At 35.4% G+C, this 25,673-nt stretch overlaps 1 protein-coding gene across 12 annotated transcripts in view; it reads left to right on the forward strand.

Moving 5' to 3' along the window:
* Positions 1 to 25,673, forward strand: part of ptprt (protein tyrosine phosphatase receptor type T) — a 280,622-nt gene that overhangs the window by 138,871 nt on the left and 116,078 nt on the right. For all 12 annotated transcript variants that reach the window (XM_016457210.1, XM_016457211.1, XM_016457213.1 and 9 more), the window contains exons 8-9: positions 7,160 to 7,456; positions 15,638 to 15,747. In XM_016457210.1, the coding sequence (XP_016312696.1) occupies positions 7,160 to 7,456; positions 15,638 to 15,747 (407 nt within the window). The remainder of the gene's footprint in view (positions 1 to 7,159; positions 7,457 to 15,637; positions 15,748 to 25,673) is intronic.

The raw sequence follows: 25,673 nt of genomic DNA on the forward strand, positions 1-25,673 counted from the left end.
CTAGTCCAGTCAAATGAGTTTAGTGTTCATCTGACACACTAGAAATGGAAGGTCAAGTTAAGCGCAGTGCATTCTGGGATACAGTATACTACACATTTTTGTTAAAATCACAGGTCAACGACGCATGAAAATTTGCATACTAAGAACAAAACACATGCTACTTTCTAAAGAAATAGTACAAGTTGTGTCATAAGTTGATATGCAAATTTAATACAGTTGAATGAACCATAAAGCATCAATTTTAATTATTCTTGCCATTCAGCAAGCATATATTAACGGATTACGCACACACATGTGCATTAATATTTTAATGCTAATTATAATGTCTGTCTGCAGTTAAGAGAAAACAATCATTGTATAATGGAGGAATTAAATAGTGTGACATTGAATATGCAAGAAAATGGTCCAGGTGATTTTTATCTTTGCATCTGACACAATATATGCATGCAATTGGCTTAACTCTTTTTCTTTTAAATAGCTAGACATTATTATCTGCTATTACAGTTTCTTGCAGTCATTTCAGTTGCTTATTTCCAGGCTTTTCATGAAGCCAAGGCCAGAAAGCACTTCGACCCTCAACAAAAACCATGAACAATCACCTTTATGAGGAGACAAAGCTTCATTTTTTTATGTGACAATCAAAATTTTATTCACAATTGCATTGAATGTGATTGTACAGTTTATTGGGCTGTAGAATTATACTTGTAAATGTTAGTTAGACTCTGTTCACCAGCAATCCTCACACAGACACACCAGAGAACACCACGCAGGCTCTCGTACGTCCTTTTTGATGTCTGCTCCAACCTTTTCTGATTCAAAAGCTCTCCAATTCTTTCACAATTGCCATCGCCTCCTTCTACAACAGATTGCTTACATGCACTCCCAGTCTTTCCAAATGCCCCGAAACGTCCCGCGGAGTTCATGAATATAAGCACTTTTCCCCTCCACTCTTATCCCAACTCCCACCGATCTGCTCTCCTCCTCGCCGCCCGCCGTTTGATATATCATGATCCTCGTTGCGTGAAGTCATTACGGCAGGAAGTGGAGAGCGAGGCAGTTCACACTGTTTTGCTCTTGGAAGGTTTAAATGATTGGAATCCTGGAGCTTATGATTGACTAGGGAAGAGGGAAGGGTGATTGCTTTTTTCCCCGTCCGGCGCTCAGTTGAAGGCTAAACAATAACAAGACAGACTTGGAGTCATTTTTGGGAATGGATTGTGTGAGGGTGTCTTATGGCTTTTTGTTTTATAACTCCTCTGTGTGTATTGTTTGTTTTTTTTCTGCAGAGATTTAAAAAAAAAATTCTGTTGTTTATTTTTATTGAAACAATGTAGCAAGAATCTCTCTGCTCTGTGTCTATTTTTCAGCTCGTTTATGACCATCAAGTATCCTTGGATGAATGTTAAAATGGCTGTTTTCTGCTCTAAGGCATTTTTGGGAAATTATATCGAACATCTGAAAAGAAAATCTTCAGATATTTAAAGTAAATATTTTATATTGATGTTTCCAATATTTCAAAACTGACTTTGTAGTGTTGAAAGTATAAAAACTAAAATAATAATAATATAAATAAATCTTTTTTTGCACTGTTCATCATGACTTAATAGTTGTTGGATCATTGTAATTTTTATTGACAATAACTTTTTTTGTAAAATGTTTACTTTTTGAAATTAATAAATTTTTGTAGAATTTATTTATTTATTTGTTTGTTTGGTTGTTTTTTTCTTTTTTTCTTTTATTTTAGATCTTCTACAATGTCATTTTTTGTGGTTGAGCCAATTAAAAAAAATATTCTTAGGGCAATGAAACATTTGAACTACAGACCACAATACTGTCCTCTGATCAGATTGCACCGATATCATCAGAAATCATTCTAATATGTGACCCTGGACCACAAATATATATTTGTAGCAACAGCCAAAAATTGTATGGGTCAAAATTATTGATTTTTCTTTTATGCCAAAAATCATTAGGACATTAAGTAAAGATCATGTTCCATGAAGATATCTTGTAAATTTCCTACTGTAAATATATCAAAACTTAATTTTTGATTAGTAATATGCATTGCTAAGAACTTCATTTGGACAACTTTAAAGGAGATTTTTTGCACCCTCAGATTCCAGATTTTCAAATAGTTGTATCTCGACCAAATATTGTCCTATCCTAACAAACCATACATCAATGGAAAGCTTATTTATTCAGTTTTCGGATGATGTATAAATCTCAATTTCGAAAAATTGACCCTTATGACTCGTTTTGTGGTCACATATGCTGATTTGCTGCTGAAGAAACATTTTTAATTATTATCAATGTTGAAAACAGTTGCTTAATATTTTTTGTGGAAGCTGCAATACAGGATTCTTTGATCAATAGATCAAATGAACAGCATTTATCTGAAACAGAACATTGGAAATGGCTTTACTGTCACTTTTGATCAATTTAATGCATCCTTGCAGAATAAAAGTATTATAGAAAACAAAACAAAAAAAAACTACTGACCTCAAACTTTTAAACCGTACTGTATACAGTGGTATTGCAATTTAAATTTTAAAAGTCCAACTACCACAGTACTCTTATTTTTTAAGGTAGGTATGATAGGAATAGAAGAAATCATGTAGTCAAGGGTTAATTTGTTAGGATTCAATAGAATGAATCCAGGATAGAATAGACAGTATAGTAGCATGTGTGGCTGTTGGAGGTTATTGTGTACTACAGGATAAACCACAACAACAGCAAACCACAAAGGGACGACCAGACAGACGGCGGTGTCGGCCTCACAGAGAGTATATTCCTTTTGATCTGCTGAGTCTCTCTCTCCATTTCCCCTGTTCCCCTTCCACTATCACTTTTTTCCCTTAAGATCATCAGTGTGAAATCACAACCAGATGTATTTTGTTGCCTTTGAAACTCTTGCTGATGTTGCCAGCTGCTGCCGCTCGAAGGAATAGTTCACCCAAGAATGATGAAATCATTAACTCACCCTGTTATAGTCCCACACCGTGTGTCTTTCTTTCTTTCTTTCTTCTGTAGAACACAGAAGAGTGATTAAAAAATGGCAAAACGATCATTTTAGTTGAACTATTAAATTCCCCTCTTTTTTTTCACTGCATGTACTTTTACGGTGTGAAAATGCAACTCAGCACTTTAACGAAACATCCTTCCCAATATCCTCATAAAAATCGAGTTTTTCTCTTTAAAAATGTTCAACTTTGCCACACAGTGACACTTGACCCTTCAGCATGCCCTTGGCTAAAATGTAGCATCGCAGTATAGCAGAACTTTGCTTTGTTGAGTGTTTTAGTGCTCAAAGCTGCAGTCAAGGTGAAAACTGCTTATGCTGAAGCCGTATGTATGAGGAACTTCTATATGATGTCAGTTGTCCTCAGTGTTTGTGACTGCTGCAGCCGTGAGATATTCCTTAGCTGGGAATGTAACCCGACACCAGTGTTGGGCAGTAACGCATTACTTAGTAACGCATTACTGTAATTTGATTATTTTTTTAGTAAAGGACGAGGTTACAAGCCGAGGTCTCTATACGTTACTGCCACGTTACATAGCTGAGAGAATTCAATGTTTTATAATCTAGAGATTGTAAAAAGGATGTAGCACATGCATTGTCGAATCAAGTGCCAGTGGATTAGAGACCTGCTCCCGCGAGACCCAACGCAGACACAAACGTCAAGTCCCAGCGTGATACGCAAATTCTTGCTTCACGCTGCGCAAAGTACAACTGTTTCACTTTGATGCGCATCACCTAACTAAAAGGATAAGTTTTAAAGTTACATCCAGAGTTAAATGCTAAGTATTGTTTACTACAGCTACAAAAAAAAAAAACAGACAGTAATTAAAAAACACTCTGGAGAGAAACGACCCAACATCTGTTCCCAGTGTTAATCTAATTGATTTGAGTAGTGTCACTGCATGGGGTGAGTCTTTGGATATCAGATACTTTAAATGCATTAACTGGCACACAGTGCGTACTTCCTGTCCATGTCCAATATTCTTTAATTGTGTTATGTGCTGTGAAGGTTTTCTTGTTTTGCAATGACTTTGTTTAAAAACCTGTGAGCTGCCTTGCTACACAGCATTGTATGTGGGCAGTACTTCGGGACCAATTTCATTGCACTTTTATGGATTTGTATTTATTTATTTATTTTTCAAGTTTGTTCATATCAAAGCAGCAGTCTATGTAGGCAGTATCACTGGGTTTTGGAGCAAAGATTATATACAGTATTTTGTGTCCATCCACACACTCTTTTAACCTTTGATGGGTTTTTCTTTGATTGGATGGAGATGTTTTTGAAGGTTGGTCATGTTTTCATGTAACCGATGGTGCCACTTTGGCCTACAAATGACCATTGGATGGAAAGTTTAGTGAGTTTTGAAGGCAAAGTGCAACCTTGCAGAAATATCTGAACATTTTCTCTGAAGAAAAGCACAAGACTCTTTAGAAGTGTAATAAAGCATCTGTCAGCCTGCTGTGTTTTATTTTTCTCTGCAAGGCTCACAAATGACAAAAGATCTTTGACTTGTGATATATTTTGCTCTTTCTCATTTATTTTGTAATTTATTAATTGTTTTATTTCATTATGAAAAATAATTATATTATATTAATTATTTTATTTAGTCATTCATTTTATTATCAATTTTATAATATTTTTTTTATTGTTTTGTTTTATTTTTATGTGTATTTTTTACACTTGTTTTTCCATTTGTTCTATACAGCAGATGACTGTTGAAATGCTTTGTTTATTTCAAAAAATAAAAATGGGCCATCATGTCATTTTCAATGCTTGATGCTGATATCTAGAAAGCAGAATGGCTGTTGGCTGATATATGATACAATTTCATTATGCCCAATGAGACACGTTTTGTTTTGTTTCATTTCATTTTTCACTGTTGTTTTCCACTGTTGTTCATTCCCTGCCTCTGTCTTTCCCTCATCTGAATATCTCGGTTTAAAAAACCCACGCAGCTGGGTATGGTGGACACCTATTGATATGTTTATTGCTTGCAGTTTCCCCTGTCGTTCCGGAGAGAGCGAGAGGAATGGTGGAGGTGTGATAAATGTTGCGGGGCGTTTGGGTCTGAAGAGATCGCGCCAAAGCAGCGCAGCAGCAGTACTGAAGATTGATTTCTCTTATGCAATTCTCCCCAACATCTGCGATTAATGACCCTCTATGCTCGCCATCCATCAGCATCTCCCCTTGCTAAACTACACCAGCCCTCATCCAGGCTCCAAAAGCCCACCTATGGCACCACGGCGTACCCCACGGCCGCGCATTAGCGTGTTGCTAATGCTCTCACATATTCACCTCTTTCTTTCAGATTAATGATGATACTGTTACCCCGCACCTGTCCACCAGGCATATCCCCTGCCCGCCCAACACCTTCCCTCGACGGGTGGCTTCATGCTGGACACGGACCCTCAGTGGCTGAAAGCCAAAGCATTGCCTGATCGGACATATGTCTCTACTTTTATAGCTATTCTAGTGAGGCTTAACCACGTACAGTAGGATTTACAGTCTTAAATCTGCTTAGATGGCACCTTTAGATGGGAAGCAACTCTGAATAAACATAGATTAGCCGTAATCTGTCCTTCAGGAGTAAAGAATTTAGGGTTTTGGGTCATTTGTTGTTATTTTTCAGCAATTTGCTCAGCTAAGAGTTCAGCTTCAGTACAAATCTCCCGCAGAGAACCTAAAATGAGGCTCCCAAATAGGTACAGACAACAAAACAGTATATTTCCTGGTTTGCTTGATCTTGAATAGAATGCAGTTGAATAAGCAATGCTTCAAACTTTCTAAGTCTAAAACTCCCATGTGTAGGAGCCACTGATGACTGAGCCATTGAAGCTGAAAAACGCTGATGTCTGTCCTAGACATGACACAGTTCTCACAATGCTCAAATTGCTTTGCACCCAGGAACTCTCAGAACTTTGAGAATGAAAGCGCCCTAAGAGAGCTGCCATGATGTAAACTATCTTAAGACGTTAAAACTCCTTTTCACATGCGGCTCCCTCAAGTTTCACCCAAGGCCAAAGTCAAAAACCAGTCGCCTGCCTCTTTTATGCTTTTCTTCTAATCTAGAGGAATTAGTGTGAGAGATTTTGTCCAACAACCCCACTGCATCCACTGGCGAGTCTCTGATACTGTTTGTTTCACTGCTCGATATTGTTCTAGGATCTCATATACAACAGAGGATAGTTGTAGTGCTTAGTTGTAGCATATATTTATTTATTGAAAGTTCTTGCAATTTTGATTACAGAAGTGGTGATCTGCTAAAAAAAGGATTGACACCATCTAGAGAGCAGGTTGTCCAAATATAATGCTGAAATATAACGGATGTGATAATGAGTCTTTTATCTCACTAATACATTGTTACATTGTTACCAAATGAAAAATGGGCATAAAATATTGATTCGATTTTAAATTATTTTGTGAAATAACTTGTATAGAAATATTTGACTGCAAAAAGCAACAATTGACCAATCAGAATCAAGTATTTCACAGAACCTGGTGATGATAATATGTAATGAGTTCAAATTGCTTTATAATTTTTTTAGTCTATTCCATTCAAAAGTCTGGGTTCAGTTTTATTCAGCAAGGAAGCATTAAATTGACCAAAATCAACAGTTAAGACTTTTATATTGTCAAATATTTATGTCAAATAAATGGTGTTCTTTTGAACATCAAAGAATCCTGAAAAAAATGCATCACTTTTTCCACAAAAATATTAAGCAGCACAACTGTCAACGTTGATAATAATAATAAATAATAAAAAGACATCACAGGAATAATTTACATTTTAAAATATATTAAAATAGAAATCAGTTATTTTTAATTCTAATAATAATCCACAATATTTCTGTTACTATTATATTAATATTACTATTTCATGTAATTTTGATCAAATAAATGCAGCCCTGGTGAATAGAAGAGACCCAAAAACAAAAATATTACCTACCCCTTTTGCACAGTGTACATATATTTTTTTAATGAAAGAATGATGTCTTTTGATAAGTCTTTCTCATATGACTAAAAAATCAATTGACCATGTTATGACAATTTCCCATCATATTTATCTCTGACCTTCCTTTCTCTTTCTCTTTCTCTTTCTCTTTCTCTTTCTCTTTCTCTTTCTCTTTTTATCCCCACAGATCCAGTCAACGGTCCCCAGAACGTGAACGTGGTGGACATTCGCGCCCGTCAGCTGACCCTGCAGTGGGAGACTTTCGGATACGCCGTGACACGCTGCCACAGCTTCAACCTGACCGTACAGTACCAGTATGTGTTCAACCAGCAGGAGTTTGCTGCTGAGGAGCTGATTCCCACCTCTTCTCATTACACTCTGAGGGGACTCAGGCCTTTCGTGACGGTCAGACTACGGCTGGTGCTGGCCAACCCTGAGGGCAGCAAGGAGAGCGAGGAGATCGTCAAACAGACGGAGGAAGATGGTGAGTGGGATTATGTAAGATGGTGGAATGAGGGGATGGAGGAATAGATGTTGTAAATTACGAAACCTTTCATTTTTACTGGCTTTAATTTAGTGTCAGGCGTCAGACCCAGCAAATTAAGGATGCGTCGATCCAGCACGCGGTATTGGTATTGGTCTGATGTGGATTTTTTGTTTTGTTTTTTGTCAAATCATGTAACGTCCATCACTACTCCAAACCCCTCCATAATTTGCACCCTGACTTCTCCAGTTTGTAATAAGATTACTTCACTAATTACTGTCTGAACAGTAATCACATTACTGATGATCACTCATGACTTCATTTCTGAAATCTATCATGCTTTAGCAGATGGACAAGACAACATCCAAACTGTCCATCCGGTTGTAAATTCAAAAGTTATTGCAGTTCAGTATTTTCACCATGATTTCACTCTTATATACTTTTCTGTAAATGTCAGAAAAAAATCAGGCGAAAACAATTTATATATAGATAAAGTGAGGCAAGACAAGGCAATATGTGACCCTGGACCACAAAACCAGTCATAAGGGTGAATTTCTCGAAATTTAGCTTTATACATCATCTGAAAGCTGAATAAATAAGCTTTCCATTGATGTATGGTTTGTTAGGATAGGACAATATTTGGCCGAGATACAACTATTTGAAAATCTGGAATCTGAGGGTGCAAAAAAATCAAAATACTGAGAAAATCGCCTTTAAAGTTGTCCAAATGAAGTTCTTAGCAATGCATAATAATAATCAAAAATTAAGTTTTGATATATTTACGGTAGGAAATTTACAAAATATCTTGATGGAACATGATCTTTACTTAATATCCTAATGATTTTTGGCATAAAAGAAAAATCGATAATTTTGACCCATACAATGTTTTTTTTTGCTATTGCTAATTATTTACCCAAGCGACTTAAGACTGGTTTTGTGGTCCAGGGTCACATATAGTTATATAACATATTTCACACACAGTGGTAATTCAAAGTGCTTTATAAAAAAAAAAAAGTATTAAAAAAATTGTAATTATAAAAAGTTTCATAAAAATACAATAAAAGTAGAAAGTACAACTTGAAGAAAAATTAATAAGTTAGATAAAATGCAATAAGATTCTACATTAAAATGAATAAGAGTAATAAGACTAATTTGATATTATGCATGCATCTTTCTCTTTCTCTTTCTCTTTCTCTTTCTCTTTCTCTTTTTATCCCCACAGATCCAGTCAACGGTCCCCAGAACGTGAACGTGGTGGACATTCGCGCCCGTCAGCTGACCCTGCAGTGGGAGACTTTCGGATACGCCGTGACACGCTGCCACAGCTTCAACCTGACCGTACAGTACCAGTATGTGTTCAACCAGCAGGAGTTTGCTGCTGAGGAGCTGATTCCCACCTCTTCTCATTACACTCTGAGGGGACTCAGGCCTTTCGTGACGGTCAGACTACGGCTGGTGCTGGCCAACCCTGAGGGCAGCAAGGAGAGCGAGGAGATCGTCAAACAGACGGAGGAAGATGGTGAGTGGGATTATGTAAGATGGTGGAATGAGGGGATGGAGGAATAGATGTTGTAAATTACGAAACCTTTCATTTTTACTGGCTTTAATTTAGTGTCAGGCGTCAGACCCAGCAAATTAAGGATGCGTCGATCCAGCACGCGGTATTGGTATTGGTCTGATGTGGATTTTTTGTTTTGTTTTTTGTCAAATCATGTAACGTCCATCACTACTCCAAACCCCTCCATAATTTGCACCCTGACTTCTCCAGTTTGTAATAAGATTACTTCACTAATTACTGTCTGAACAGTAATCACATTACTGATGATCACTCATGACTTCATTTCTGAAATCTATCATGCTTTAGCAGATGGACAAGACAACATCCAAACTGTCCATCCGGTTGTAAATTCAAACGTTATTGCAGTTCAGTATTTTCACCATGATTTCACTCTTATATACTTTTCTGTAAATGTCAGAAAAAAATCAGGCGAAAACAATTTATATATAGATAAAGTGAGGCAAGACAAGGCAATATGTGACCCTGGACCACAAAACCAGTCATAAGGGTGAATTTCTCGAAATTTAGCTTTATACATCATCTGAAAGCTGAATAAATAAGCTTTCCATTGATGTATGGTTTGTTAGGATAGGACAATATTTGGCCGAGATACAACTATTTGAAAATCTGGAATCTGAGGGTGCAAAAAAATCAAAATACTGAGAAAATCGCCTTTAAAGTTGTCCAAATGAAGTTCTTAGCAATGCATAATAATAATCAAAAATTAAGTTTTGATATATTTACGGTAGGAAATTTACAAAATATCTTGATGGAACATGATCTTTACTTAATATCCTAATGATTTTTGGCATAAAAGAAAAATCGATAATTTTGACCCATACAATGTTTTTTTTTGCTATTGCTAATTATTTACCCAAGCGACTTAAGACTGGTTTTGTGGTCCAGGGTCACATATAGTTATATAACATATTTCACACACAGTGGTAATTCAAAGTGCTTTATAAAAAAAAAAAAGTATTAAAAAAATTGTAATTATAAAAAGTTTCATAAAAATACAATAAAAGTAGAAAGTACAACTTGAAGAAAAATTAATAAGTTAGATAAAATGCAATAAGATTCTACATTAAAATGAATAAGAGTAATAAGACTAATTTGATATTATGCATGCAAGAGATTGAATTTAGTGTTGTTCTCTGTTATAAACTCGAGTTCACAGATGAGCGATTTGTATTCTTTTCTAATTGAATCCATTTTGTTTCATTACAAATAAAATAAATTACAAATGCACTAATGCTTGTTTACATAGTCCTCATGGTTCACATCATATAAAAGAAGTTGTAAAAGAAGACCTGACAGAACATTACCATGGCTACTTAACAATAAATGAACAAATAAAGAAATGGACATGTAATATGTGGAAATTATTTTACTTTGTGAAACAAACAAGACCATGGAGTGCTATGAGAGACATGAAACTAGCACAGAATAGGAAATTGATTGCACGGCAGAACAATTATACAGTTTAGTGGTTATTATACAAATACTGTTTGATTATTCAATCAGAATCAAGTATTCCAAAGAGCCATGCTAATATTTACTAATCTTTTTTTTTCAATTTACTTTATACTCTTTCTCTCTCTAATGAAACCCGTGAATCTATCTGTATTTTTTTTTCATTTACAAACAGTGTTGTATTGAATATATTTTTCTATTTTATACTGATAGCAAAACTCTCAAAGCAACTATGTTTAAAATTGAATCGCTATCGTTATATTCTTTCATTTCTAAGTGCTGGTTTAGGCTAATTAGAAAACTTTCTGGGTAAGAGATACTGTATACTTGTGAGCATTATAAATAAATTGATTGTCTTCTTGAATTGATTTACTTGAAGGTTGTTTGAGGAACATTTTAAATGGAGCTTTGTTAGGTCCAGAAATCATTAACACTCGTTCTTGGCATTTAATCTTATTAGACATTTGAATTAAACAAGAACAGAAGTAATAACTACTAACCTTCACTGGAAGAATTGCGCATGTACAGACATATTGGAGGTTAATGCTTCAGTACAATGAAGCAAAACACGACTATTATAGGCTAGAACATCCTTTCATAGCCAATATTCAGCATCAGGGACTCCGCTAGCTAATGTTGACAGTTGTAGATTTTGGCAAATTAGTTTCACAACATGTGTGGCCCTTACCACATTCTCAAATGTGAAAATGGGAACAGTTCAATGACCTCACCCCATTATTTCAATTATCCAACATTTTAATTAATGACTCTTACGCCTGGTTCTTGAGGGCTGAAGGGCCGTTGGTTTTGTTTTTTTAAGTCTTTGTGTTGGAGCGCTTCCGTGTTCTTTCCAGCTGAATGCAACTCTGAAGCTTTTCAGAGTGCTGCTGTGGAAATTCAGTGATCTTCTGGGAAATGCTATTCAATAGTGGTCATTTAAAATTACTTACTTTTGCGCTGTGGTCAAAAATAAACTGTAGATTTTTTTTAAAAGGTTTAAAAGCAGGGAAATTCTGTTCTTTGTTTCATTTTTATAGCCTAAGAGGGAGTCTTACTGCTTTCAGCCTTTAAAATAAGATAAAATCTTATTTAGATAAAATAAGAAAAAAGAAAAAAGGTAATTTTTTAAGCAATGACTAAAGATAAAAATTGATTTTGAAAACAGTTGTGTTGTTTAATAATTTGTGGAAACTATGATGCATTTTTATCAGAATTCTCGATGACTAGAAAGTTCAAAAGACCAGCATTTATTTGAAATAGAAATCTTTCGTGACACCTTAAATGTATCAGCCATTTTTGACCAGTTTAATTCATCCTTGCATCATCCAAAAATGTAAAAAAAATATATATATATATTATTGACCCTAAACTTTTGAACAGTAGTGTTGAAATACAATTATTTTATAATTCAGTGATGCTGTTTTCCATCATATATTAAAACAACGCCAATGGCAAATATTCTGTATTCCTTCTAATGTACATTATATTTTGTAGTACAACTTAAAGTTTGATGCAGTTGTTATCATTTGATTTATTTCCGCTAATAAAGTAAACCAGTGTGCTTTTTAAATAAATCAATATTTAATTAAAGCTCATGTACACATTAAATTGGTTCTGTAATGGTGAAACTTTAGAAAAATCATCATTGCTGCATAAGCCATACTTTTGTAAATGATTTCGAAACAATTTTAATGTTTTAATAATGCATCCTCTCAGATCTCAGCAGCTGTAATGCTCACAGTGAAAGTGTTTGTATTGTAAGACATTAGATTGTCTTGTGTATTTGAGAATCACTACATTTCTGTACTGAAGTCAGATCCACTCAGAGAAGTAAATGGAAACAGAATTGTTAGACCGTAGTACCGTTGTGCTCTTCCCGAAGAAAAACAACAAATATGAAACAAAGATGATAAAAGCCGTCCTCCTTTAATCCATCCGTTCCATTGATGTGTTGCAGTTAAAAGGAAATCCCAATGTACAGGAAGAGCATGTTAAAGCTTCACAGTCTGTGAAAAGACACAATGTTTCTCAGACGGAGGGAAGGTTTGCAAGCGGTGCTTAATTCGAAAATTTCCCAGAGGGAAGCACTCAGCCTCCATTTACAATTAATTTCTCCCAGCTTGTTTTTAATGCTGAGCAATAAAGCCGTGTGAAAATAAAGCCTATTGTCAGGCCTTAGATTATTAGATTATAGCGTATAATTCAAGCTCATCTCATTTTCTTTTCGTTTTTCATGTTCTGATGAGTCTGTTTTGATCTGGATAGAACTCTTTTGGTTATTCAGTATCTGCTCTTGTCTGCCGCACTGATGTTTTTTTCTTTTTTTTTTAATGTTTTTTTTGCATATGAAAACCTATAATTGCTGTCCTTTGTGTTCGCAAATTGATGGACAGCTGCAACATATCAATAAGCAAATTTGTCCCTCTGTGTTACCTTATATGGGTATAATTGTAGGAGGGTGAAATTAACATGAGGACAGCAGAGCATTTTTTACCTTATTAAGTCAACAACAACACCGACCCTGTACTTAGGGAAAGCTGCTTGCCCGTAAACAAGCGTAAACAGGAACAGAGTGAATATGTTGAGCCTGATTTATTCAGAGACGAAAATAATCAGTAAGATTCAATGTATGATAATTACAAAACCTATTAAAAGTTATTTGTATCTGAGAGGGACAAGCATAAAGGGGAAAAATTGTTTCCTCCACCTCAAACTTAATGAAACATCACTCACAGTCTCCACACGAGAAGCTAATCAGCTGGATTAATATGTAAAGCGGCATTTCTCGCACATGCATGGTTATATGGTGGAAAAGGTAGCGGATGGAGGACTGAATCTAATTAGATTTCATTGTAACCGTGATTTAATGTGCTTGTTGGCTAGTGCCCAATCAAGCTATTTGAAGAATCGTTGAAAATATAATTTAACTGGCCTCACTTTGCAGTACGATATCTGACATCAGCACCTCGGTGAGAGAGCGTTATTCACTTTTTCTTTGATTAGCTCAATTCTTTTCCCATCGAAGAATAAATGCCAGTGACTATTCAGATTTTAATTGCGATTGAGGGCAAATAACTCAACCTCGCTACTTTTTGAAGATGAACTTAGTCGCATGCGATTGAAATAGTCAGAAAGAATGATATGAGAGGAAATATGTTCTATGTGGGAAAAGCAACTTTCTGTTTTCAGCATACTATGAGTGAGATTTCCATAAATGGCTATATTCACCAATATCCATTTTCTCTTACAACATAAAGTTTGGTGCAGTTGTGCTCAGTGATTAGTTCAGAAAATGTATTTCTGCTAATGAAATTGTTGTTGTTCAGCAATAGTGAAACTTTGGAAGAAAATGCCGTTATTGCATAAATCATAATTTTATAGACATTGGCTAGAAATGATTTTAAAGTTTTAATAATGCATCCTCTCAGACCTCAGCAGTTGTAATACTCACAATAAATATTTGAAATATCAGATTAGCTCAAATAATTTCCTATAAAGAATAAATTCCAAAGACTATTCAGCTTTTAATAGCGATTTAAGGCAAATGAAGATGAACTGGAGCTTATGCAATATAAACAAACAGAAAGAATAAGATGAGATGAGATCCTTTCTTTTTTCCCTCATTAATTGGAAGAAACAATTATACATCTCAAGACATAACTTAATACTTTGAACTATTACAAAATGAAGAGAACAAAAATCAAGAAAAGCAAGCATAATGTATGCCAGTATATATGAACATTCAAACACAGTATTATACGCATATACATAAAAACCCAAACTAAAGTTCATGTACACTTTACATTACATTATTCAGTAATGGGGGAATTTTAGGGGGGACAACATGATTGTTTCATAAATCATAATTGTGTGTGGACGTTAGTTGCATGCTTTATTAATGTATCCTCTCAAATCTCAGGACACAGTGAAAGTGTTTGTATTTTAAGTTATTAGAAAAGCTCACATTTTTTCCCATTGAAGAATACATGCTAAAGTCTATTCAGCTTTTAATAATGAATGAAGGCAAATATCTCTACCTTTCAACATTTTGAAGATGAGCTTAGTTACATGCAAAAGAAATAAACAGAAAGAACTCAATGAGATTAAATCTGTTCAAAGTGGGAAAAAAAGAAACATTCTCTTTTGTTAAATAAATGAGATTCCCAAAATAAATGAGCTTTTCCTCAATTAAATAGTTCATGGTTTAGGTTCGTGTGTTGTTGCTGTGTTAATGAAATGCTGCATGAACAATAGATGTTGTCATTCTTTTCTTCGCCGTTCAAGACGACCTCCAGCTAATCTGTTTGTGCCCGAGCTTCCTCTCCTGCTTGCCCCGTTACGGCCCTGCCACGCTCATCTCTTTAATCTGCCCTCCCAATTAGCCGCGATTTAGTGCAAAGCAAGTTGGACTAAATGGCCTTTTAGCCAAGTCATTAGCTCTCATTGCACACACTGTCAGGAACAGTCTGACTCATTAGTGTGTCATCGCTAACAGTCAAGTCAAAGACACTAACCAAGACTGAGAAATGAAAGACAACTAGCCTCAAGTTAACATACTGTTGACAAATTACTAATCCTATTGGCTATTGAACAAACTGAGCCAAATTAGCACATTTGCTTGCAAATTTATGAAATTGTCAAGTCATAGAATCTCTGAAAATGCCATTCTGGCATACGAGAGCAGGATGAAGCTGTGTATGGATAATGGCATCTTGAAAACAGGTTTTTAGGGTGTTAATGATGTTCTAGCAAGAGTATATTTGGAAAACTTGCAATGTGTGCCAGAGGGGACGTGCGCACAAAAATATGCAAATAGAAACACGCATATGCGCGCAGTGGTACTCGTAGCACTTGTTAACACCCCTCGATACCGAAGGGTAGCAAAGCTGTTACAATTCACACTTCGAACATTGCGGCTGAGGTGTGTTTGACATAGTTTTGCTTCTTTAGTCAGCCAATCTCTGCTCTTCTACCCAGCAACACAAGCCATTTCTGTCACCCTACGTCACCTCTGTTCTCAAAACAGTCACGTTTTATTTAAAGGTGTTGATGCAATGGTACAGTATTTGAGTTATAGATGTTGACTAAACATGTTTTTGAGTTGCTAAATGTTTTGAATGTGTGTTCGTGTGTCTGTGTTTCTATACCAGTTCCTGGCCCCATTCCTATGGAGTCCATTCAGACAGGCCCATACGAGGAGAAGATCTTCATGCAATGGAAGGCTCCGAATGAAACTAATGGAGTCATTACACTCTATGAGGTGAGAAAATCTTTTTTGTTTATTTATATTTTATGTATTTATAATGTATATATGTATATAAATATAATACCAGGGTTTCTGTAGGCCTTAAAAGGTCTTAATTTGCCCTTAAGGCCCTAAAAAGTCTTAAATTCATAAAGTCATGGCATTAAATGGTTCGTGCATTGCCAAAAATGAAAATCGTCCTCAGTATTTTTGTTTTTCAACACAAGCATTCAAACATCATTAACTGAAGATGTCTCAAGGTTTAATGAAGTCTTGAAAAACTGAACAAAATTAAGTTAGTTATGCTGAAAACAGCAACAAATATCTCTCGATGGGGTACTTGATTTAATTAATTAAGTCAAGTTGTTTGGCAGATATTCTGTCTTGTTTTAATAATGCAGTCAGTTCGTTCTGATCAATTCGAAAGAAAACAAGACTTCTTATTTTATGCAATTTAGCTTCTCAAGAAAACATTTCTTTACGATTTCCAGATTCTAGTGGTTGGGAGCAAAGGAATTATTTGTAATACTGTTTTTGCTACAATTAATTAAAAAGTAAGGTAGATAGTTTGGAAGCTGTATTTTCATGCATGAAACTGAAATGTTGCTGTTCATGTGTGTACAGTATGTGAGTCTTAAAACTATATATCAAAGTACATTTCTGTGGTAAAGTAAGGTGGCAGGATGCTATTTGGTACAAATATTGCACAAAAATAAGTGATTTTCTGTTGCAGGAAATGTTGTTTGACAGCCCGGATCTCTCGCTAATTAATTATTTATTAGTCAATGCATAGAATATCCCCATTACAAGCAAGGAAATGAAGTCACGGCATGACAAAAACAAATTACATCCAGATTTTGCATTAGTGTGTGTGTTCGAGTGGGCTGGAGGCACAAAAGAGCCTCACTATCATTTTGATTTGATGAAGAAGACAAACCACGTGCAAGACATTGTGCATATCCAGGTACATCATTAAAACAGGGTTACGGCGTGTGCCGTCTTGGTGATAAGAAGATTGACAGAATTTACTAAATGTATCGAGTGGGCACAATGCGGTCCCATTTGGCCAGATAATTGCTATAATAGCCCTCATTGATTTAATTAGAAGCGTCCAATAGAATTATCCAGGAGATCTGAGCAGCCGTATGCCCCCTCTCCTCGCTTTTTAGTGATTCCGACAAATTAGACTTAGGACAAAGAGCTCGGAGGCAGGAAAAGGAAGGCGCAGAGATGAATGCAGCGGAAGGGTCACAAAAGGATACGGTTTTGTTTGTGGCAAGCAAGTTTCTTGATTCAAAGCTTTAGGAAAGTTTGGAGACTCATGGAAATAAAATAGGGCTGCAGCAACTAGCAATAAAAAAATGAGTTTGATAGTTTTTTATGTGTTTTGATGTATTTTGTTTTTGAGAGTATGAAAGTTATTTTCAGTATACTATTTAAACATTTTTGAAATGCAATATTGCATGTACGTATCATATGCAATGCTGCATATACAATGTGTAATACTTTTATTGCTATGAATTTTAAATGTATAAAACATGTTTATATATAAACCATACTTTAAAACATATCAAAGCAGATGGATGGATGGATGGATAGATAGATTATATATATGTATATATGTGTGTGTGTGCATGTCTGAATGAATTTGAGATCTAATTTACAAATTATACAATATAATATTTCATATATTAATATATATATAATAGACTTTTCTATTGACACAGTCTGTGCTCATAGAGATTTCTATAACTAAAAGTATTTCCAGTACACTCACTTCAGCGGCAATCACATCAGGAGTGATTTTAGGTTAAGTACCTGGAACAAGGACACAGAGATGATTGCTTATGGCTCAACCCTTGTAGGAATGAACCAGTAACCTTCTGGTTGCCAGACTCTAGGCCACCCTATATGTACTGTGTGTAATGAAGTACTGGGTGGTTCATTGATCTACACTTATAAGAGCAGCTCAGAAGCCTGCTAAATATGACACACACACATCACAGTGGGTTTCAGATCAGTTTCTGAGTACCTGAGATGTGTCCTGCATCAAAATCCATACTTTTGATCAAATTTCCCCTCTCTCTCTGTCTCTTTGCTCTCCCTTAATTTCACTGCACAGCAGCCTCCTGTTATCAAACCATCAAAGCCTTTCAGAAATTAATTGCTTTGCTGACAAAATAAGAGTGTGCGTATGAAAGCGCATGGAAAGTAAGACAGAGAAGATCCTCAACAGCTCCTTATTAATCAACAGTGAGACGTGTAAAGCGAAGGTGTCTTTTGTCCTCCTGCTTCTTTATTTTTCTTTATCTCCATGCAAATGAGGATGAGTAAATAGCAGAACACTTCTGCACGGGCGGGTGTTTAGTCCTTGATCTTTGTTTTGTTTAATTTGCGTGACATGTTGTGAGTTTGCGATGACGTGATGTCTTCCACCCCTCCGCTGTGTCTCGTGCGCCTGTCTGGAGTTACGTGGAAACAAACCACCCACGTGTCTGATGGCTTTTCAGTGGCGTGATGGACAGGGACATTGTCACTCTCTGTGGGTACTGTTATTTATGTACACACTTTAAAATTAAAATGACATATGAGTTTGAGCTGATCTTTTGCAACAAAAATGTACCATATTATTTTACCATGTTTTTGCACTATTGTATTTCAGTTCATACCAAAATGGACCATGATATTATACCATCCACATACCTTGGAGAACTTTATAAAAACCATAGTATATTATTACCATCAGATGCCATCAATGTACCATGTACTTCTTTGTATGATACATGGTAATTTTTTCATGCTAAGATTTTTAGATATCTACCATGGAAATACCATAGTATTCTTGGCTTTTATGAAAGGAATTAATACTATTATTCAGCAAGGATACATTAAATTGATCAAAAGTGACAGTAAAGACATTTATTATGTTTCAATTTCTATTTCAAATAAAACAACATTGATAATATTAAGGCTTTTTAAGCAGCAAATCAGCATATTAGAATGATTTCTGAAGGATCATGTGACACTGAAGACTGGAGTAATGATGCTGAAAATTCAGCTTTGCATCACAGGAATAAATTATGTTTTACAATATATTCACATAGAAAACATCTATTATTTTAAATTGTAATTATATTTTGCAATATTGCTGTTTTTACTGTATTTTTGATTGAATAAATACAGGCTTGGTGAACCTTTAAAAAAAAAAAAAACACACACATTAAAAAATTTACTGACCCAAAACTTTTGAACACTAGAATAAATACTATAGTATACAAATACGATAATCATGATTAGTGCCACGCTATTGTTCAGCGTACCAATTTAACATCGTTGAACCATGGTACCACCATCATACTTTTTTCTAAGTAAAAATCTATTTTTCTCTCTCTAAATAAGTCAAAGTAAGGAGCTGTCGTTCTGTGTGCTGATGTAGTTTGGAAGGTTTCACCTCTAACAAAGATAAACAGCCTGTTCTGCCCTTACGGGATGGAGGAAAACCTGTGCACATCCCACCTCCTCCCATAAAGGTGTTGTTTTCATTTCCGTCAATAAGCACTTGAGTTGCAAGCACTCGAGTTAAGAGAACCAGTAACCCCTAACTCTCCAGAGCAGCTTAACCCGGTTAATGGGCTCACGGTCCTGTACGTCTGGTCTAGAGACAGCTGGAGGGAGGTCTAAATCCGGGTTAATGTCGAGAGTGCGGTTTTTATTTACCCTTTGTCGTGTCATGAGACAGTGAGATTGAAGTACCCTTATTTTGTCCCAAACAGCAGACATTGACATAGCATTGCTAGTAGTCGGAAGGAAGTCATGTTAACAAGGTACCGGGTTGATGCAATGAGTTAGTCACTGGATTTGACTAGATTTAGTTTGTAAGGTTTATGCCATCTTTAAAAGATATTCAGAATTTTAGTAGCAAGTAAACAAATGATCCATGAGCAAATTGTGTATTCTGCTTTTTCCTGAGTAATATCTATGAAGTAAAGTTTTTATTTTTGGGGAGAATGAAATTTGTATCACCAAGTCTATAGTCATTTTCCACTATTTTCATTCTCTCTCATGCCGTATAGTTGTTTGTGGAGAATGGTGAGCCATTTTTTTTAATAATTTGTTTTGTGCGTTGTCATAGTTTTCAGATTTATTCACGTTAAAAATAATGTAAAATCACATTGTATTGTAGTTGATCGTGGTGGTCAGTGTCTAAGTGGACAGTTCTTGATCTGTCTGAATATATGAGACTATATTATTAGCATTTGTATAGTACTGTATTTTCTTCTATATTTGTATCTTTGTCTATTTTATTCTGTTTTATGCCTGCAGAACTGAGTGCAATGTAACATATTATTCTCTACACCAAATGTTGAGTAACGTCTCGGTTACGTATGGTAACGTTTCGGTTACGTATGGTAACCCTCGTTCCCTGAAGGAGGGAACGGAGACGTCACGTCGGATGACCGACGAATTGGGATCTCGCTTAGAGAGACCAATCTACTTCGAGTGTAAACTAAACGAGCCAATGCACATTGGCATGCGATTATTGCATCCAGCTGCTGCTGATCACAGCGTGAGTATAAGTAGGCAGCAGATGCAGCGCATAATCAGGTTTTCGCTGAGGAGCCGAGCACTACCCAATGAGTAAGACTGGATAACACTGGGAAACGTACCCGTTCTACTTGGAACAGGGACGTTACGGAAGCTCCAACCTTCCCGAAGGAGGTTTCGGAAAGCAATACACATATGAACATTCCTTAGGTGCATATGGAAGAATGGAGGTGATTGTAACCCTCTCGGAATGGCAGGTGAGCGACTGAAAGGGAACCTCATTTCTTCCTGGCATCCCAAACCCTCATAACGCACCCTCAAAATGTACAAAATACTAAATATTCTGTGTTCTCAGCCAGCCTGTTTACCAAACGTAAATCTCAGGAGAAGCTGGCTTGAACGAGGCCGAAGAATTACTAACCAATCCAGCTTGGGTTTATAGTTTTACATTTCACGTATCTGCTTGAATAACAGCTGCCTTGGATTTCAGGTTCTTATAATCTTTTTTGAAGGGTTGAAAGTCCATGCAGAATGAATTTTAGATGTTTAATTGCTTCGAGCTTATTGAAGTACTTCTTTGTGACAGATGTTTGCAAGTGTGGTTGCAGGTTTGTTTGTTTGTTTTTCTAGGGTGCCTTTTTTTTGTTAGTTGTTTTACTTGTCACATGACAAAAGGAATATTGTATGACAGTGTCACAAGAGACTTTATCCTTGTTCCAAAGCGTAGTGAGCTGCCTTCAGTATATGCCTGCTGTCTACATAGGCATCTGTCTTATATGGCTCAGTTGAATTGGAACCTCATAAGTGTCTGTTTTGTATCAATTTCCATAGGCAGCAACTCAGAAATTTTGAGGCAACCGCTTTTAACACAGAACACTTAAATAAACAAACAGAATAATCGTTTTATAATGTTGCTAATATTTATTTATTTGCCATTGCTCATCACAATGCATTTGGCGTCAAGTGTGTTTTATAAGAAAATACTATTTCAGTTTTTCTACTGCAAATGTTTTTTCATTCGCTGTGTTTCCTGCTGTTTCTTTGTAATTGATTGTGAAATTTACTAGCAATTTCACCTTTTTTTTCCAGTGTAGCATAAGAAGCAGTGTACTTCAGTTGCCTTTGGAAAAGCCTTTTTGTTGCTAGTGCACTTATGATGCTTTAAAAGTTCGCTCACTGTGTTTTGGAACAGCATCTCTCTCCTTTTTTTATACTCATTGCTGAAGTGAAGTAGCCATAAATCCAATATCTCCCACAAACAGGGCTGTTTTCTTCACATTCCCATCTCCACTGCCAAACTGAACTGGGAAATGAACCCTTTTCAAATCAGCTGTTGTCAATTAAACTCAAGCGGCTCTTTTAACAGAGCCACAGTGCGTTCAGTAGTGCATTAGGCCACTTTTATTTTTTTAGCATGTGTCGCGTGGCATCACATGCCCCCTGGCCAACAATTCCTGTCTCCCCTGACAACAGTCTGAAAAGAGAGAGGGAGGACAGATGAGAGCGAGAGATAGATCCCCCATCCTCACCTCTTCATTTCATACTTTCAGTCTCCTACAGGATTGACCATCCCTTGTGTTTTTTTCCCCATCAGGACATTTAAGTGATGACAGGGTAATTGGAGGTCTATTGATCTCTATGCTGGCCTTTGAGCTGTTATGTTGTTGTTGTTTGTTCATTTAGTCACATACTGTAGAAAATGGAAGAATTGCTTGATTTTGTTCAGAACATGTTGTCAAAAGTGAAATTACTCTGGTAGTACATTGTAATGACATCATAAATGGAGTATCCATGTGTTCTCTTGTTGAACTGGAAAATACACATAATCAAATGTACTACAAATATTACTATACAACAACAACTAGTTTAATGCGAAAATATGTATAGATTGTTTATTCTGTTTGTATAACAGCTGCCTTGGATTTCAGGTTCTTATCATCTTTTATAATCTAAGTCCATGCAGGATGAATTTGAGATGTTTAATTGTTTTGAGCTTATTAAAGTTCTTCACTATTTTTAAATTCAATTTGTTACTTGTTGTGTCTTTGTAATTGTTGGTGAAATTTACGTGCAATTTCTGAGTGAAAATTGTTTCTTCACCAAATTTGTTTCAGTGAGGTTACTCTGCTAGACTATCTAGTGCACTCCAGATGCTTTTTGAATCTGATATATATAGGAATAGAATTGTTTAAATGGATTTTCTAAATTGATTTGATTCTCTAGGAGGTTTACACTGAACTAGACACAACCTCAGACCTGTGTCAAAACATCTTGAGTGCAGCTTACAGCCGAATTATCCATCTGGCTGTATATTTCCCTTCAGCCACCTCGCGCTTTCTGTTTCATTGGGCTGTAAAGAACCTGTGTTTTACGAGATATGTTCAATACGACCCGCTGTTGGCTGAGTATATTAACACCGAACAAGGGCACAAATTTACAGAAGAGCTTCACTAAAGGCAATAGATGATATTTTAAAAGCCCCTTTAATAAAAGGCCTGCCATCAATCTCTAGTGCCCTTTCATTTACAAGAAAACCTATGAATTTAAAACAAAAAAGTATCTAACTGGTAGGTATGCAAAGCTAAAACTGGACTTAAGAACACAATTAAATGTTAAAGGTGAATTTCTTTAATGCTTAAACTTCTGGCACAACTAAAGACATGAGTTGAAGCAGAAATACCTGTTTGTCCAAACAGCGGCCGAAGAGGGTTTAAACATTTCTGTCAGCATTTACAATAAATTGGCAGCTGTAAAAGCAAAACTCAGGCTGTAACTCTCTATTAAGACTGATTTATAATCCGTAACATGTAAACGTGTGCTTGGCAGTATATTACACCAGGCTGCTCCGCCACACCTCAGTGTGTGATTTACTGACCCAACATGAAATCATAAACATGATAGCATATTAAATCAAAACTAGGCTGCTGGAAAACATTAAAAAAAAATATGCCAGTATAAACAATCCTTTGACATGAAATAAAACAGCAAGCATGAAAGTTTAAGAAAAACCTATGAATAGTTGGATACTGGTACTGCAAGTTCTTGTCCTATGCAAGACATCGCATGCAGGATCTTTTTTCTTTGATATATTCTTTAAAAAACAATTAAGTCCAAACATTCATACTCCCATAAGAGATGGTGTGTGTGAGTCAGTATGAGAGTGTTTATGAGACAGTAGTGTCTAATAAATGATAATTCTCTCATTATTAACTGTACTCATCTTCACGTTGCAAGGACACATTAAATGTATCAAAGTGACAGTAAATACATTTATAATGTTACAGAAAATCTGTTTCATATAAATGCTATTTATAAATGCTATTGATAGCATTGATAATAATAAGAAATGTTTCTTGAGCAACAAATCAGCATATTCGATTGAAGGATCACTGAAGACTGGAGTAATGATGCTGAAAATTCAGCTTTGCCATCACAGGAATAAATTACAAATTACTCCTCTTTTAAATTGCAATGTTATTTCACAATATTTTTTCAAAAATATTTTTCTTTTAATACACATTTGCTATCAGTTATTAATTCACACTCTTAATTGTGAATAACATTTAAGACTTTTCATGGCCATATGACTGTAGAAGTGAGGTTTCTATGCCATTCCATGTACACTTATGTACATTCCGTTTAGAATAAAGCAAATAATGAGCAATACTAATGATGCTGAAAATTCAGCTTTGCGTCACTGGAATAAATTACACTTTACATTTAGATTTTGGTTGCATTGTCCCTTTAAGTGACTGTATTGTATGTACTGTCTATATACATATATATGCCGTCTGAGGATTTATTTTTCCTAAAGATGAACAATGTTCCAAATATTAATTTTAAATTTCAGAATCACTGAGATGTCTTATGTTGACATCTGAAAAGTTTCATCATTGAATTGTGTCTGTCTCTCAAATATGTGTGTGGATTTTCTGGAGTGATATTTGGTTTGAATGTGCAGATTTTGTTGCCTGTGGTCAGTGGACAGTCACGGATGTGTGTGTGTGTGTGTGAGAGTGTTTAGAGGGCATTCTGAATCACTCCACTATGCATGAAAAGCTTTTAGGCAGGGGGCCTGCCAGGCACCCAGCTGTCAATTTATTTGATTTGAATTGTGGAATGGAGTTATGAAGTGTGAAACGTCAGGGCTAAAATGTTTTGATTGCCCCCATACACTGTGGCATAGTGTATTCTAAGATATGGAAGGTATGTGCGTCTTAGCATGAAAATGGTTATCTGTAACCTAGTTTAGTAATTGTTTTGGGGCGTGTTAGTTCTTAGCTGGATGTTGTTTTTTAAAATGTACATGTTCGAAGTAGATCCGAAAGCCTCGTAAAAGTGTTTAATAAGCGGCTTGTATTTACAGCGCAGTGCACTGAATGTGCTTGTTATTCATTGCTTTCATAATATAATATTTGGGTTGCATTTCTAGTGACTGAAATTGTCTCAAATATTTGGAGAGAACATCTGAATGCAGAAAAGCCAAAGTAACAGAAAGAGATCCAGTTAAACAAAAATGTTCAGTGCTAAATTGCTTTTCCTGTTTCAAAAGGTTTACATTATTAAGAAAAATAATGTTTAAAGGAAGAATTCACTCCAGAATGAAATGTTATTTCCTCACACACATGTTGTTACAAACCTGTATGACTTTCTCCTTTCAGTGAAATAGGAATCCAATGAAAGCACAGGCCAATATATATTTATTTATTTTTATTTATTTATTTATTTATTTAGTCATTTAGCAGACGCTTTTATCCAAAGCGACTTACAAATGAGGACAACAGAAGCAATCAATTGTAGTATTAAAACAACTAAAAGCTAAAACTTTATAAATACTACTTATACACATTTTAAAAATAAAGAAATTAAATAAAAATGACAACAAAATTTCAAAACTTAACATTTAAATGAAAAACAAAAAATAAAGCTAAAAACAATTCAAAATATTAAAGAACAAAAGGTATAAGAGTATAATAATGATTCTAACATAACACTATGCCAAACACCAAAAAAACAACTACATATATGTGTATGTACAACCATACACACATACATATATATATATACATACACATTTATAAATTCAATATATATATTATTTCATTTCCATTTAGTTTGTTGAAGTAGTAAAATAACTCAAATTAAATAAAACTAAAACTTAATAAAAGACCTATACAGACATAATAAATTCAGACATAATTTAACTCAAATTAAAATAAATAACAAATACAAATAATACAAATCAAATGACAGTAGTTTATCAGTAATCCTAAAAAATAACACTACCAAACACACGTGCTAAAAAACAACAACTTACTTACACAAAGTAAGAAATGGTTATAAAAACTGAAACAGAAGCGAAACAAGTAATAGGAAAGAGGAGAAATAAAAAGCGA

The sequence above is a fragment of the Sinocyclocheilus anshuiensis genome, unplaced genomic scaffold (assembly GCF_001515605.1).
Source record: "Sinocyclocheilus anshuiensis isolate Anshui unplaced genomic scaffold, SAMN03320099.WGS_v1.1 scaffold447, whole genome shotgun sequence".
Taxonomy (NCBI): domain Eukaryota; kingdom Metazoa; phylum Chordata; class Actinopteri; order Cypriniformes; family Cyprinidae; genus Sinocyclocheilus; species Sinocyclocheilus anshuiensis.